This window comes from Aedes albopictus, chromosome 2 (genome assembly GCF_035046485.1).
Source record: "Aedes albopictus strain Foshan chromosome 2, AalbF5, whole genome shotgun sequence".
NCBI lineage: Eukaryota > Metazoa > Arthropoda > Insecta > Diptera > Culicidae > Aedes > Aedes albopictus.
The window spans coordinates 100,682,097-100,697,151 of record NC_085137.1 but is presented as its reverse complement, the minus strand read 5'-3'; the positions used below and the strand labels follow the sequence as shown (position 1 = coordinate 100,697,151).

The 15,055-nt window shown below is 37.9% G+C and overlaps 1 protein-coding gene across 3 annotated transcripts in view; it reads left to right on the top strand.

Annotated features, from left to right (window-relative positions):
* Positions 1-15,055, top strand: part of LOC115253700 (phosphatidylcholine:ceramide cholinephosphotransferase 1) — an 84,947-nt gene that overhangs the window by 38,854 nt on the left and 31,038 nt on the right. Inside the window, exon 1 of one of the 3 annotated variants that reach the window (XM_029852741.2) lies at positions 9,515-9,736. The exons of the other annotated variants lie outside the window; for them this stretch is intronic. Within the exon in view, the coding sequence (XP_029708601.1) occupies positions 9,650-9,736 (87 nt within the window). The 5' untranslated portion in view covers positions 9,515-9,649. Of the gene's footprint in view, positions 1-9,514; positions 9,737-15,055 lie in introns of those variants that run through there. 3 annotated transcript variants of the gene reach the window in all.

The window sequence follows — 15,055 nt, the reverse complement described above, 5'->3', positions numbered from 1 at the left end:
TTCGTGAGAATAGTTTCTTCTCCGTATCCACTGGTGCATGGTCCGTGTGTCCCTTGTCTAATGTTGTTATGTTCAGTCTGTGCAGCCTTTGGCTGAAGACGGTGTCTGCGTTTAAAAAAAAAAAAATATTGGTTGAGAGTCATATTTTAACTGACTTTGTAATAAAATTAGAATACATAAAAAATGAACGAGCTTATTAAAATCTAAACATACAGGTGCTAAACCGTCTTCTAAAAACTTTCAGAGGTTTGGGTTTTTTTTTCAGAAAAGCCCCATTGTGCACTGCATGAACGATTCCAACAATGATATACATTGTACCCTTCGAATTAGAATAATCTGATTTGACGCTGAATAATAAACAATATTAATGCAAACAGAGATAAATGCGCCATTGTGTAACAATGTGCTGGTCGTTGATGGACGGCCATTTATGATTAGTCGCCGCAGCTACTGTATGACACCGAAATGTCATATTTGAATTTTATTATAGCAACACAAGCAGTCTTATCACTGTAGCAATTTGGCAGTGTTTTTTATGTAACCAAGGGCATGACACGCCATCTGGTTTGCATTCATGTATACGGAAGGGAATTTGTTTTTGAATCGAGGTTGACGTTTACCAAGATCAGTGACGATGGTTTTCAATGATTCAAGACCTGATATTACTTTACTATGATGACTTTACTATTCTACACATCAAAACCTGTCAAACTGATAAGCTATGTTATAAGATCTGTCAATTTTGCAAGGTTGAATTCAATGAAATTATTAGGGGTACTCACTAAACAGATTAAATTGCTGCGTACGCCATGATTTTCGGCTTATTTGAAATGTTTCATGATTTTGCGAATGAAATAATCAAAGATTGCCTTGGCGATCGCGACGTTTAATCAGTTTAATCAGTTTACGCTGTTAAGTGATTCCCCCTATTATTTTTCATTGGATCACTAAAATAACGAAAACGGCCGCTATGAAATGCACAGATAGCGCCACCGTAGCCTTGTGTGTTTGACGTAACTGGACTGCTGTCACTGTGTCACAGTCCAAATACCTAATGTGGCGCTTTTGTTTTGATGCGGGGATTAGTGGAAAAGTTTGCTTCAATGATCGACTATAGACTGGTAGCCTTGACTGAGAAATGTACTGTAATAAAACAATACCGTCTATATTTAACTCAAGTTGTCATGTCCTGGCCTAAATAGAGACTATATCAATCAGAAAGCCAGTGCGGATGTACCCGCGCTATGCTTCCACCATATCAGTGGCTTGTTTTCATCAAGAAACTCACATAAGATTGCACAAAAACGTCTTCCCGTGTAATATGGCTTGGCAGGTACTGAATTGCACTTGATTGGGGATAACCTTCCGCATGCCGGCAATCGTTCCTTCTGTCTGTCTATATCAATGTTTCCCAAACTTTTAGGAGGTATCGCCCCCTTAGAGCTTCAAAAAAATATTTTCGCCCCCCTAGGTGAGATTTTATTTTTTCTATAGTAGAAGGCTGAAACTGTGCTTAGCTAATGCCTTTAAACTACTGTGGCAAATCTTGCAGTGGCATTCAGTGTATCTAAATCTGTGTTGCCCTCATTTTCATTAAATTGTTTTGTAAATGCGTTGATTTTCCGCATTTGAATATATAGTGAATTTAAATCGTACTTACAAAAGTATTGAAATCGTGTTTATGCCTATTTCTCAAACCGTAGTTAATTGAACATTTATTAATCGAAATAGAAAAAAACTGTGAACACTTATGAACACTCGATATTCCGAACCAGATGTTTTATCATTGTTCTTAAAATGACTTTTTCAACGACTGAGAGTCAATTGTTTGGTCACAAGTAGTCAGACTGGTGGAGAATTTGAAAACAATTTCAAACATATGTTTTGTGAACTCAGAAAAATATCGGTTTGTTGCCGATAATAAGGAAAAATATTAATAATAAATATCGGTGTATTTTCAAATGTAGTTACGTTTTTCCAAATCCACATCCAAATTCAAATCAACGAGCTTCGTATAAATTTGAATGCTTTCTGTGTTTTAAATAAATTATCAAATAGGTAAATATGGCATATTTAAAAGGAATTTTACGCAGAATTTTGGAATGTTTTCAAATGAACTTCAGTAAAGTTTGGAGTTCCTCCGAGAAGCTTCTCTGAAATACTTTCAAATGCAGTTGTTTGTAAACACTGTGATACGAATTTCATAAGAAAAGTGTTCTGAAATTCGACTGGTAGGGTCTGGGACAATTTGAGCAGGAGCACCTATTTGGGCACTTGCTGCTAAAACTCAAAATTGAACCGATTGACTTGATTTTTGAGACACGATCAGATACGCACAGTATCTAGCCATGTGCAAAAATTCAAGTCAATCGGTTTGAAATTGAATGAGTTATAGCAGAAAGTGCCTAAAACAGGTGCTCCTGCCCAAATGGTCCCTGACCCTATTCATGTTTTTGCTTGGAAATTCCATTAATAAGTACGCCTACGAGTTGAAACGCAATTTTTCTCACCAATTCGCGAAAAAAAAAATCTTTTCATAATTTTGACAAAATCCAATCACGATTCATGAATGTTCATTATAGGAGTATCCAAATATATTTTTATTTAGATTTCCAGAATCACACAAACTCTTCAGAAATACGTCTAGCAATTTTGCCAAAGAGCCCACATAAATACCAATAATTCTGTAGAATTAAGTCGATCCTTATGTTTAATAGTCACTGCATTTTTTATTATCATAGACAAAACTTGAACTGTAAGCTTGAATGTCAGGGAGTTTTTATGATTCAGTTCACATTCTCGACTTATAATTCAATACTTTTGATGTTTTCCAAAAATTGAAAAAATCGCCCCCCTTTTTAGTATTTTCGCCCCCCAATTTTGATTTCTCAAATTTTCGCCCCCCTGGGCCTGATTTTCGCCCCCAAGGTGGCGATTTCGCCCACTTTGGGAATCACTGGTCTATATTATGATGGGACGGTGCTAGTTATTGTGTTATCAGCTAGCAGTGTGACGGTGGTCAGTTCAGAGCTTGGAAGACGTAATGACGACGGGTGGAATCACAATAAATTGAAAGACGCATTCAGTCTGGCCCATCCGTGCAATCATCGTAATTTGTTGAGTGTAAAGGAGAGGTTTTAACTCAATGCCGTCACGTCATAAAAGCGGGATCAACTTTCTTTACGAGAGCTGAAACTGTAAGATGCATGCTTAACCCTTTGAAGTCGGATTTTTTCCAAGCGTTTTTATAGATTTTTTTTCCACGTTTTGCTGTAGTTTTGTAGCATAAGAAGGATAGAATATGATGCAGAATATTTTTTCTGGATATCCTAGAGCATCCAAACTATTCTTGAGTATATCCTAAAATCTACGGGTGTTACGGCAACTTCTTTCATTATACAAAACTACGATTTGTAATCCTTTATGTCCAGTAAGTTTTCTGAATGGAAAATAGACAGTATCAGATCAATCGAAATATCCTAGGTCATCCAAACTGTTCTTAAGTTCAGATCCAAAAGTCAACGGGTGTAACGGTGACTTCGTTCATTATACAAAGCTATGATTTGTAATCTATCATGTCCAGTAAGTCTTCTGAAAGTTATATAGACAGTATATGATATGTTGGGATATCCGAAGTCATCCAAACTGTTCTTGAGTCTACATCGTATAGTCTACGGGTGTAACGGTAACTTTTTTCATTATACAGAGTTACGGTATGTAATCTCTAATGTCCAGTAAATCTTTTGAATGTTTAATGCACAGCATCAGATCAGTTGGGGTCTTCCAAACCATAATGATGTTCTTAATCTAGCATCTACAGCAATTGAAGTTTCTGTTTTGGTCATATAAAGTTATGTTGCATAATCTATTATGCTTACTGAAGCTCACAGAATATAACATACCCAGGTAACCAATAAGCATTTAAATAAGCTGTATTTCAGCTATAAAACAGCATTATATCTGCTTGCTGCTGTATCAGTATATCAGATATGGCTGTTGTTACGAGTGTAGACCTCAAGCTCCGAACTCCAAGGTAGTTTGGCTAATCTGGAATATTTCCTTTGGTATCAATTACATTTTAGATTTCAAGAGCTCCACGTATCCCAGCATATTTTGCAATGCTATTATTTATGGCGAAAACACATAAAGTGATTCTTGTAGACTTGTATGACTTCATCATATGACAGTTTGGACGACCCTTCTTCTTCTTCTTCTTGCTGGCTCTACGTCCCACTGGGACTTGGCCTGCCTCGCTTCAACTTAGTGTTCTTTGAGCATTTCCACAGTTATTAATTGAAGGGCTTCCTTTGCCTGCCATTGCATGAATTTGTATATTGTAAGGCAAGTACAATGATACACTATATGCCCAGGGAGTCGTGAAAATTTTCCCGACCGGAACGGGAATCGAACCCGCCGTCTCCGGATTGGCGATCCATAGCCTTAACCACTAGGCTAACTGGAGACCCTAAATGTCCCAAAGGTTTACAATAATATCTAGTATACTTCAGATTGGTCCAGTAATCACGGTTGATTATGCATCATTACTCAGTATAGCAGACCTGAAGTTTTAAACCCCAAGGTAGTTTGGCTGACCTGGGATATCCCTATAGTATCTCTAAATGACATTTGAGATTTTAAGAGCTTCACGGATCCCAGCAGATTATGCAATGCTATTATTTATGGCGAAAACACATAGTTATTCTTGTAGACTTGAAGGACTTCATTATCGGACAGTTTGAACGACCCTGAATGTCCCATAGGGTTATAATCATATCAAATAGACTTCAGATTGGTCCAGTAACCGCGGTTGATTATGCAACGTTACTCAGTATAACAGATATGGCTAATGTTACGAGTGTAGACCTGATACTCTGAACTCCAAGGTAGTTTGGTTGACCTGGATTATCCCTAAAGCATCTATTAATTACATTGTAGGTTTCAAGAGATTCACGAACTCCAGTAGATTAAGTAATTCTATTATTTATGGCAAAAACACATAGAATTATTATTGTAGATTTGAAGTACTTTACTGCAGGACCTAGAACATCCCAGTATATAAAAAAACCTTTTGATATTCTTGACGAAGGCTAAATGAACACAGATGAACGTAATCCATATCGAAATTCTGGTTTTAGAACAACTGGTATGTCAATTATTTCGTTTCTCCAAACTTTTTGATGTTCAGGATGTTTCAGGTTGTCAGTGCAGTCTCAAATACAACTATTCCCTTAATCTTCCTTAATAGAGGACTCAATTTGCTACAACTTTGCGGAAGACAGTATTCTGTTTTATCGAATGTGTGAATTTATACAGCCGTTTTTATGTTGGGGTCATATATGACCCCTCTGGCTCTAAAGGGTTTTAAATAAGAGTTCAACTGCATTATTTCACATCTCCAGTTACTGCAAGGACATGGTCAGAACTGATAAAATAATGCCACAACTTTGTGTAACTCTAGCTTCTAACACAACTGTAAATTGTCTACTTGAGACGTTGTACTCTAAATTTCGTTTCTTTGTTTCCCTGCCCTTGGTGTATCACTCTTGACTACCCTCCCCTAACGCTATACTTCAGGAAATGCAAATAGAAACCATTTTAAGAATCTAGGCTGTGTATAGAAATGTAGTTTGCCACTCGCGCTCGCAATCATGTAGGGACGCTCGCTACGGGTCACGTAATCTCACACCTCCGTCTGAACATGAACGCGCAGGGCATGGCTGCCGGTGATGTGATGATGACGACGATGGATGAGACACATTGAATGCCACATTATCACCGGCTTGCTAATGAACCGTTAACTTGATGTTTTCCAGCTTGCAGCTACCTTCATCATACTTGTGAGTCAATATTTTCCACCACGGGCGTGTGTTGTTGGAAATTGTACGCGGGCTTGATGTTACACCTTAACGATATAGAGACTAGTATGGGACAAACATCAAATTCTCGCTCCAGTCGTCTTTTTTGATTCCATTTAGGTCCCATATGAACTGTGCAAAATTTCAGCGCAATCGGTGAAACTATAATTTAGCGCAAGCGGTTCAAAGTTTTCGTAGGATTTACTATGGGAAAAGTTACACTTTCAATCAAAAAATCCCAGAGGTCGCCCTTTGTCTCCTTAATTCAAATCGATCAACGTTTCTTGTAGAAAAATCATTTGTGAAACTTTCCTTCGAAGACCAAAAAACGATTGGATGCTTGTGGAAAAAGTTATTGATTTATTACCGATTAGTGATTCAACGAACGGCTTTTTGTTTTGTTTTATTAGCAGCACTGTAGCAACTGCATTGGCTGCTGCTGTTTCTGGGGGTGGTGATGCCTCCCGCCATTCTATGCAACAACGGCAGCAGCAGTGCTGCTGATAAAACAAAACAAAAAGCCATTCGTTAGATCACCAATCGGTAATAAATCAATAACTTTTTCTACTAGCATCCAATCATTTTGCGGTCTTTGAAGGAAAGTTTCATAAATGATTTTTCTACAAGAAACGTTGATCGATTTGAATTAAGGAGACAAAGGGCGACCTCTAGGATTTTTTGATTGAAAGTGTAACTTTTCCCATAGTAAATCCTATGAAAACTTTGAACCGCTTGCGCTAAATTATAGTTTCACCGATTGAGCTGAAATTTTGTACAGTTCATATGGGACCTAAATGGGATCTAAAAAGTCGACTGGAGCGAGGATTTATTTTTTCCATACAAGCGAGTACCATACTAATAGAGACCCTCAGTGTAACGTGTGATGTACAGTATCGGATAAAACATTTGCAACTTTCTCAATTTTTCGTGCCAAAAATTGATCCATTCAAGAACTCATGTAGACGAAATTTTACCAGCGCTCATGATAAATTTATATGTAATCTTTTAGCATTTTGAAAGTAAAGTAAAAAAAAATAAATTATCTCGAAAATGGAAAGATTTTAACTTTGATTCATTGTTTTTACAAATTATGAGTTTTTTTGAAAAGCACCACCCTCCCGCATAAGCGATAACCATAAGAAGTGCTTAACCACCCATTCGGGATACAATTCGAACAGTATGTGGTATTGTTGAACCGTCTACGTTACGGTCCGCGTATGGTGTTGGTTTATTAGGGCTGTGCATAAGTCTTTTAAATTTTCAGGTTTCTCATAAACTTCGCTCTATCTTTCAACTCCGAGGAAGAAAAATCTCCACAAAAAACAATTCTCAAATTATGTAATTTTTAAACAGTTATTTCAAAATGTTAGCCAAATTGGTCAATAAATGGCTTGAGATTATTGATATTGACTATTTTGTAAGAATAATTTAAAAAAAAAGTTATAAATGTATTGACCGACACTGTAATTTCGGAGCTAAATGCTCGTCTAAGCTAATTTAACGACATAATATGATACTGCAGCGTATACTCGAATGCCATCAAATTGCGGTGCTCAGAATTCGCGTGTGGTCGCGATTATGCGTTTCTTATCAGTGAGCAAAACATCCATGTTCAAATATTGACAGAAACAAAATAATTGGTTTTGTTGGTGTTGGCGTTGAAAACATTTTTGTGTTACTTTTGAACCATGTGACGAATGCGGGCCCCGCTTCCTAAATGTGTTTGTTCAATTGATAACTCCGATCAGCAGTGGAAATGTTATCTGGAAAGTATAACGCTGAAGGTTGTTTAAACTTCCTTACTTAGTTAAAGTATGAAGTCAACCTCAACGGTCATACAAGTAATTTTTTACCCTAGATTCGTTTCGATAAAACACGAATCTAGGGTAAAAAATTACTTCCTCATATGCGCTAATTCCCGTCACATCAGACGGAAAATAGCGAATCATTGCAGATATTCCGACCTAGGGGCAAGACACTGTGCAAACGAGAGTAACTCTGAGAAATTCTGAGTAACTCTTTTCACCAATGATCGACGAAATTTGTTGAAAAGCACCCCTAAAACTACAAGAAAAGCGAGATATCGGGTAATATTGTTTTGATTTTGCGATAAATCAGGCAACACCCAAGTCAAAACGAGAGCAATCCGGAGAAATTCTGAGCAACTCTGTGAAGGAAAATGTACCCTCCAGCACAGTGTCTTGCCCCAAGATTCCGACTTACCTTGGCCAATGCCTCATTAGAAGGAAGTAAAAAGATGTGGGTTATGGAATGCCGGACTGGAAATCGAATAATTAAATGAAATTTCACGTTACAAATTCACTCCACTTACAAATTGGATTTTTTTCTCGTTTTGCAGCTAGCCAAATTGTTCCTCACTTGAACGGTAGTGAGTTTTGAGTTCGCTAGTTTCACTTGTTGAGCAAACCTTCAATTCACACCCAACAAAAGCTCTGTGGCATTTCAAAGTTGGATTTCACTGCTGCAGCATGCAGCAAAAGCTGTTCAATTAGTAAAAAAAAAATATTATTTTTTTCCTGTCGGTAAAATGTAAACAACAAGTTGTCTTCGTCTAGGGAGGCTGCAAGCAAATGTGTGCGTAGATTTTCTGCTTACGAAACATCGTAATTCACAACCACAGAGAAAAGTTTCTTCGTTGCGCTGTAGTGGCTGGCAAAAATATTAATTGAAATATTTTGGTCGTTATTCCAAAGCTACGTCGATCTCAATTTATAAACTTTCTGCTCAAAAGTACTTTGAACACATGATTTGATTTAGATTGCGAAGAATTTGATCGACTTTTCAAATAAAAATCATAATTTTTGACCATCCTATGTACCACAGTGCCACGTAGAAGGTGTGCCGGGAATTGAGTTCAAGTTGTGCCCGACATAGACGGAAACAGAATTCGAGGCAAAGTTATTCAATCCTATTATTTTAAGTTAATTGTAGTTCTTTTACAATATTTTTTACATGATAGGAAGTTTATTTAGTAATTGATACCAAAAAGGCCATGGGACGTTACGCGAAGTGTAAGACAAAAAAATCGGTCATTATTGGACGGGAATTGGATGAAAATCCTACTAAACTGAAAAGTAAAATTTTGAAGTCTGCAAATAACGTCTGATGCCCAGATAAAGTATGAGTTGCCTTAATCTTGTATTTGAATAGAGATAAGCAGAATTTATTATAACTAAGATTATGATTCATGCTGGTATTTTAAAGAGATTACATACACTAACAGCGTATTGATACACAAATATCTAATCTTATCAAACAGTTCAAACCAGCATTATCGATAATATTCAAAAATGCAAACTATTCTTAATTTGAATTACGTGTGAACGAAAAGAAAAACCAAAAATAAACTATTTCAAATGAAACTTCATTGAATTGTAACAACAATCACAAGTTCATTAAAAATTCATTCTAAGACGATTTCCCGAATCATCCACTAATTGGCACGCTCACCCGTCTCGTCCGCGCCAGGCGCAAAGTTTTTGTTGACATTTTTAAGCAATAAACAAACGCTTCGTTGTCGTCATGGTAGGATTATTTTTATCATTTTATCGTTTCACGTTACACGTTTCTGATTTCTGAGGTGATTGTAGCAGCCTGCCTCCATTCGGGCCGGCCGCCATCATCATCAGCTAGGTATACGAGGCCGGCTTTCCTACCTAGTCAGTCGCAATCAGTCGGTTTTTGGTGCGCGGCGGGAAAACGTTTCGTGTGTTCTGCGTGTGGAAATCGTGTGTGCGCCAAAGTTTACCACCGATCAGTTGCGCGACGCAAAGATGAAGCTGACACTAAGATCATTCTGGCCGGACAATGTCAAACTGCAGCAGAGTTTGGTTAGTTCTGTGAATTACGTTACGTGCAAGGTTAGTGTAGGAAAGGTGCGATTAATTATTCAGGCAATAGTGATGCCTACATTCAGTGAGTGAAATAACTCATTGGTCATTAATAATTGATCAATCACTTTAATTAATGGATATACCGTTTCGTGATGGTGAATTCATGTTCGAATAGTTATCCATTGTATCTAAATGGTGTACAGCTAAAGTTCCTAATTGAAATGTTTCATGTGTTCAGTCTATACCAGTGGGGTGACACGGCTGTCAAACTCGGTACATCGCCGCTCCACCCATCATCATTTTTGGTACGGCGCGTTTTGGTACCCACTTTCTGGTCGGTTTACCCTAACTTGCTCCTGATTTTCGGGTGTGTGTCTCGTGTGTTGCTAGTGCTTATTTCAGAAATTACACATTTTAAACGAAATCGTTGTTTTTGATGATTGTTTCTCTTTCTTTATCACTTTGCACGATATTATATGTAGCAGCGAAGCATCGTCGATGTTTTCAGCGCATTTTTTCCATGAATTAAGCAATCAAAACAAAACATTGAACGCCATGTTGAATTGAATGCTGGGTAGATGATTCTGGCCCTTCGTCATCCCCCTGGTCTATACAGAACCAGCAGGACCTTTTGGTTATGTGTATGAACGATGTGAATAGTGTCACATGATAGATGCCGTGTATAAGAGAAACATAAACTACGAATCACGGAATTTCAATAAAACATGTGACACATTCAGGACAAAGGGCAGCAATCACACAGCGGTGATTCACCTTCCTAACATACAGTGGGCGATATAATGATCTCCCTAGAAGATTAGGCAGATAAAAACGAGATTAGAAAAACATTTGAGTTTATCATTGAAACGAAGAAATTGACCGGAGCTCCACCGTATATTACGCATACACAATGCCTTATCTACCACGCCATTTAGATCCATGAATCATGATTGAGATTGCAAGTGATCGACGTCAGAGTAGGTACAGGGGGTAAAATTAAGCTTTCAGTAATATATCGAACCCTGCCTAGATAGAACCTATTTCAAACGAATGTTTGAAAGTGATCGTGCAATTCGGAGTTGCTATTTCGTGATTGACTAGAACAATCAAAATTGAACACAGAATTGACAGATGGAGCCTATGTTTGACTTATCATCATCTATGTATGTACCGCCCACGTCCTTACGGCCATCCAGGGAAGGAATGTTAGATGCGCCATCCCCGTTGCCGAGTATATCGCTGCGTCTCTACAGTTGTCGCGAAAAGGAGTTATTCTTAGTGGAAACGAATTATTTTTAGATATTTTTTACAGAAATGCGAATGAAGAATATGTCGGCATCAAAAATGATGAATAAATTTTCGTTTATGCAGAACGTAACCATCTATACATAAAAAAAACTGTAATTCATAAGTGAACGCCATTACTTGAAGTGACTGGCTGAACAAACTGTGCTCATAATAAATATACATACACTACCCGTCATAAGTATTAGAGTGGGTCAACGTTGTATGGGGAAAATTAAACTTTGATCGCATCAACCCGGAACAAAGCTTTTTCAGTCTATATTAGCGTCCAAAACAACTGTGCAAAACTTGGAAACGATTGGTTGTGGAATTTAGTATGGGAAAACGATTTTTTTTTTTGTATTATACTCATAAGTTGAATTTTTTTTTGTCTTAATCCCTGGCCAAGATCACAGGGTTCGACGGTAGTAAAGTGAAGGATGTTAATTGTAATTCTTGTAATGAAAATATCACCTTTAACACTTTAATGCGCCTCCAACGGTTCATTGCGAACCGGCTGCTACAGATGGAGTATGGCTGATTTATCAGAAATGCTCGATAAACAGGAGGGACCTGCTGGGGCCTAGTAGTTTCTATACCCAGAAAACAGTTCTGGTCTATTGAGTCTGGGAAGGTTTCGAGAGTCGTTGTGAATCATAATGCAATTTTTTGTGTTTTGTGACGAGTCTCGGAATCTTTTTCGAGTCAGCAGACTTTGAACTGTTTCCTGGGCTTCCCACTATTCGGTTAATTTTAACAAATACAAATTTAATTCAAATATGAAATAATTAGTGGTATCTCGCGTATTCAATTTGCTAATACATAGTTCTCAACATTTGATGTGCTTTCGTGATTCAATTTTCTCTATAATTTTCAATATCAATTTAAAATAACTAAGTAACTAATAGTGGGAAGTGCAGCATTTAACAGTGCTTGCTTATAGATTCGAAGCTAACGTGTGATCAAGACGAAATCGACAAAAACTGACTACTTCGACTTTGACTAACGTAGACTATTTATGACAAATTAGATTTTTCGACTGAGTGTATGAAAGGTTTCATATTAAAATCCATATTAAAGACTTATTTGGACCGATGCTGATAGTGCTGATAGGGATGTGGACGAAAGACAACTTTCAAAGATAATAAAAACAATACTAAAATGAGGATCAACGAAAATGGACATAACAAACACATAGACTATCTAACAGATCATAGGCACACCAAAGATTACTGAATTATAGGGCACAGCATAAATATGAACAATAACATTCTTTAAAGCTTGACATGACAAAAAAAAAACAAATACAAAATTGACCATATGACAAAACCGAAACTTTCACACCTTCTACCGTAACCTTCTGAGTCAGTACGCAACAGTGTCTTACTGGACGACATGTTCCGTGCACGGCTGGTGAACTGCTTCTGAAGGATTACGTACTCTATCCTATCCAAAGGCCTAGTGAACTGTCGTTGTCCGCGCAAACGCGAGACGCTTGTGCGTACAGTGATGGGAGAGGTTTCTACGTCCGTCGGCGTGCCGCTAGGAACCTTTCAAAAAAAAAAAAAAAGTTGATTTTTTTTGTCTTAATCCATGTAACTACATAATTACGTTGAAGTGTAGTCTAGAATATGCTGAAAAACTTTGCCGAAGACCGCTAAGTGATCTGACGCTCATAAGCAAAAATTGAGATTTTATTATTGATGTTATTCCTTTACGTGTTAAATGTTAAGCACCATCCAGTGTTTGGACGAAAAAGTGATCAGTGAACCACTCGGCAGTTTTTCTTCTCTTCTGTTGGTTCTGTTTCAATTACCAAGCGGTGTATGTTCTCTCGTTGAGTCGCATGGTTCACGAAGGAACACGAAGAAGATACTCCGATATAGACAAGCTGCGGCGATGAGCGGGCATCGCTAAGTGTAACACTTGCCGATGATCTCTCATCGTTTGCTTGGGACAACTGTGAATAATCGTTATTTTTATCAGTATATAATGCGTTTTCGCTTTAAAAACGTGAACTATACTATTTAATTTAACTGTATTCATGACGTTGCAGGTTGTGTAGTCACAATAAAAAAGAATTATGACAATAAAATATTCTTACCGAATGCATCGCTTTCATTAGCGTCATCGAGCATCTTCTCTCTTGATTGTGCTCTCGTATCGAACCGGACAAGAGAATAAACAGCATTTCGAGGAGCGTTCCCGAGCATGTCGGTTCACGAAATGTTACATTCGCGAATGTATCACTTGCTGAGCATGGACCATTCAGTGGTTCGCGATAAAAATCCACACACTGGCACCATCAGACGATCTGAACGTAATAACTTTTTTCAAATGTGTCGGATCACTTTGCGGTCTTCGGCAAAGTTTTTCGGCATATTATGGGCTATGCTTCAACTTCATTAGTTAGATCGTTTTAGACGAAAATTTTCAATTTATGAGGAAAATGCACAAAAATCACGTTTTCCCATACTAAATTCCATATAAATTCCAATCTCAATGCAGAATACGGGAACGCAACCAATCGTTTCCAAATTTTGCACAGTTGTTTTGGACGCTAAAAGGAAGCGAAAAAGCTTTGTTCCAAAAAATCGACTTTGTTTACCCAGTCTAATAAGTATAGATTCACAAAAAGTATTGCAACGATATTGCATAACATTGACTCACCTCGATATCTCCAAAACCTGAAGACTTACAAAGATGCTGTCTTCAGCAAAGTTATTCAGAAGCCCAAAAACTACAACTTTTCTGAAGGCGGCCTTTTTGTAGGTGTTCTGGTTTTAGAGATATGGAGGTGAGTCATTATGATGCAATATTGTTGCAATACTTTTTGTGAGTCTATACTTATGACGGGTAGTAGGTATACTTACAATCGTTGCTGTGTTATTTTTTAATTAGCATTCATTGAAATTCTTGTGTACAACTTTCATGCAGAATACACCATAAACCATGCTGTAGTAAGAAACCGACAAGGGAAAAATGAAAAAAATGCATTAGCATTAGAATTAAGGACAGACTTGTTAGAATTCCAAAATAGCCGACTTTGGCACCCACTCACAATTTTGAGCGCACAAATCTCTTCGTAAACAAAACCAGGGCACCTGAACTGCTTCTTATTTTAAGGTGTTTTAAGTTTATTACAAGTGAGTAAGAACAGAATAATAAAATACACTGTTGTTTGCAGTTTGCTTCTTGAGATTTGTGCGTCTGAAGTTCTGATGTACTGTTCAAGCGGGATTTTAAGACGTTTCTCCTTAAGCGAGTCGCACAAATTCGTAGGTGGTACAGTCATAGACCGCTGTAATGAGGGTTGCCTCCTTCCCGTCCGAACCAAAGCACAAAGATTCGGGACTTATCTCTGACCAGACTGACACAATCCTCCAATGATCGAGAACTGTCCTGGCCACGTCCTTGCGACTGCTCAGGAATGGGTAAGGATGGTTAGTTTTGGAGACTCATGAAAGATGCAGACAACTCTACGATCTCTCAGGCCTAGGTGTCACAGGATTTTGGGTGTTATTAGTGTAAGGGTTTGATAAACGTTCAGGTGCACAAAATATTATTTGGTTGTGTTGAGACAGCTGTCTGCATTATACATCAGGTTTATTTTTTTTTATTTTAGGCGCTGCAGTGCTGGTGACCAAATGTCTGAAATAGAAAACGGTATTGAATCTTTCATTGAATAAGCTATTTGTGATACGCTCACCGACGAAACAAAATGTTCATTATCAGTAAACACTTAACACACAAACAGAAGCACTGAAAAACAAAAAAACTACATCAAATTTTGATCCTGGAAAGTTCCTACAGCAGCAATTGCAAAATCAAAATTTATTGTGGTAGATCCAGGCCCGGATTAAGGATTGTGGGGGCCAGAGCGGATGTGGAGGCCCCTCGGAGGTACAAATGCCATGAGCTTTTCTTTGTTTTGTTACTGTTTAGCAAGCAAAAAGTTTTTTGTGAGGGCCCTTAAAAAGTGGGGGCCCGGGGCCCTGGTCCCCCCCTTAAATCCGGCCCTGGGTAGATCTTACGCCGTAACGCACCATTCCAAGGTTATCT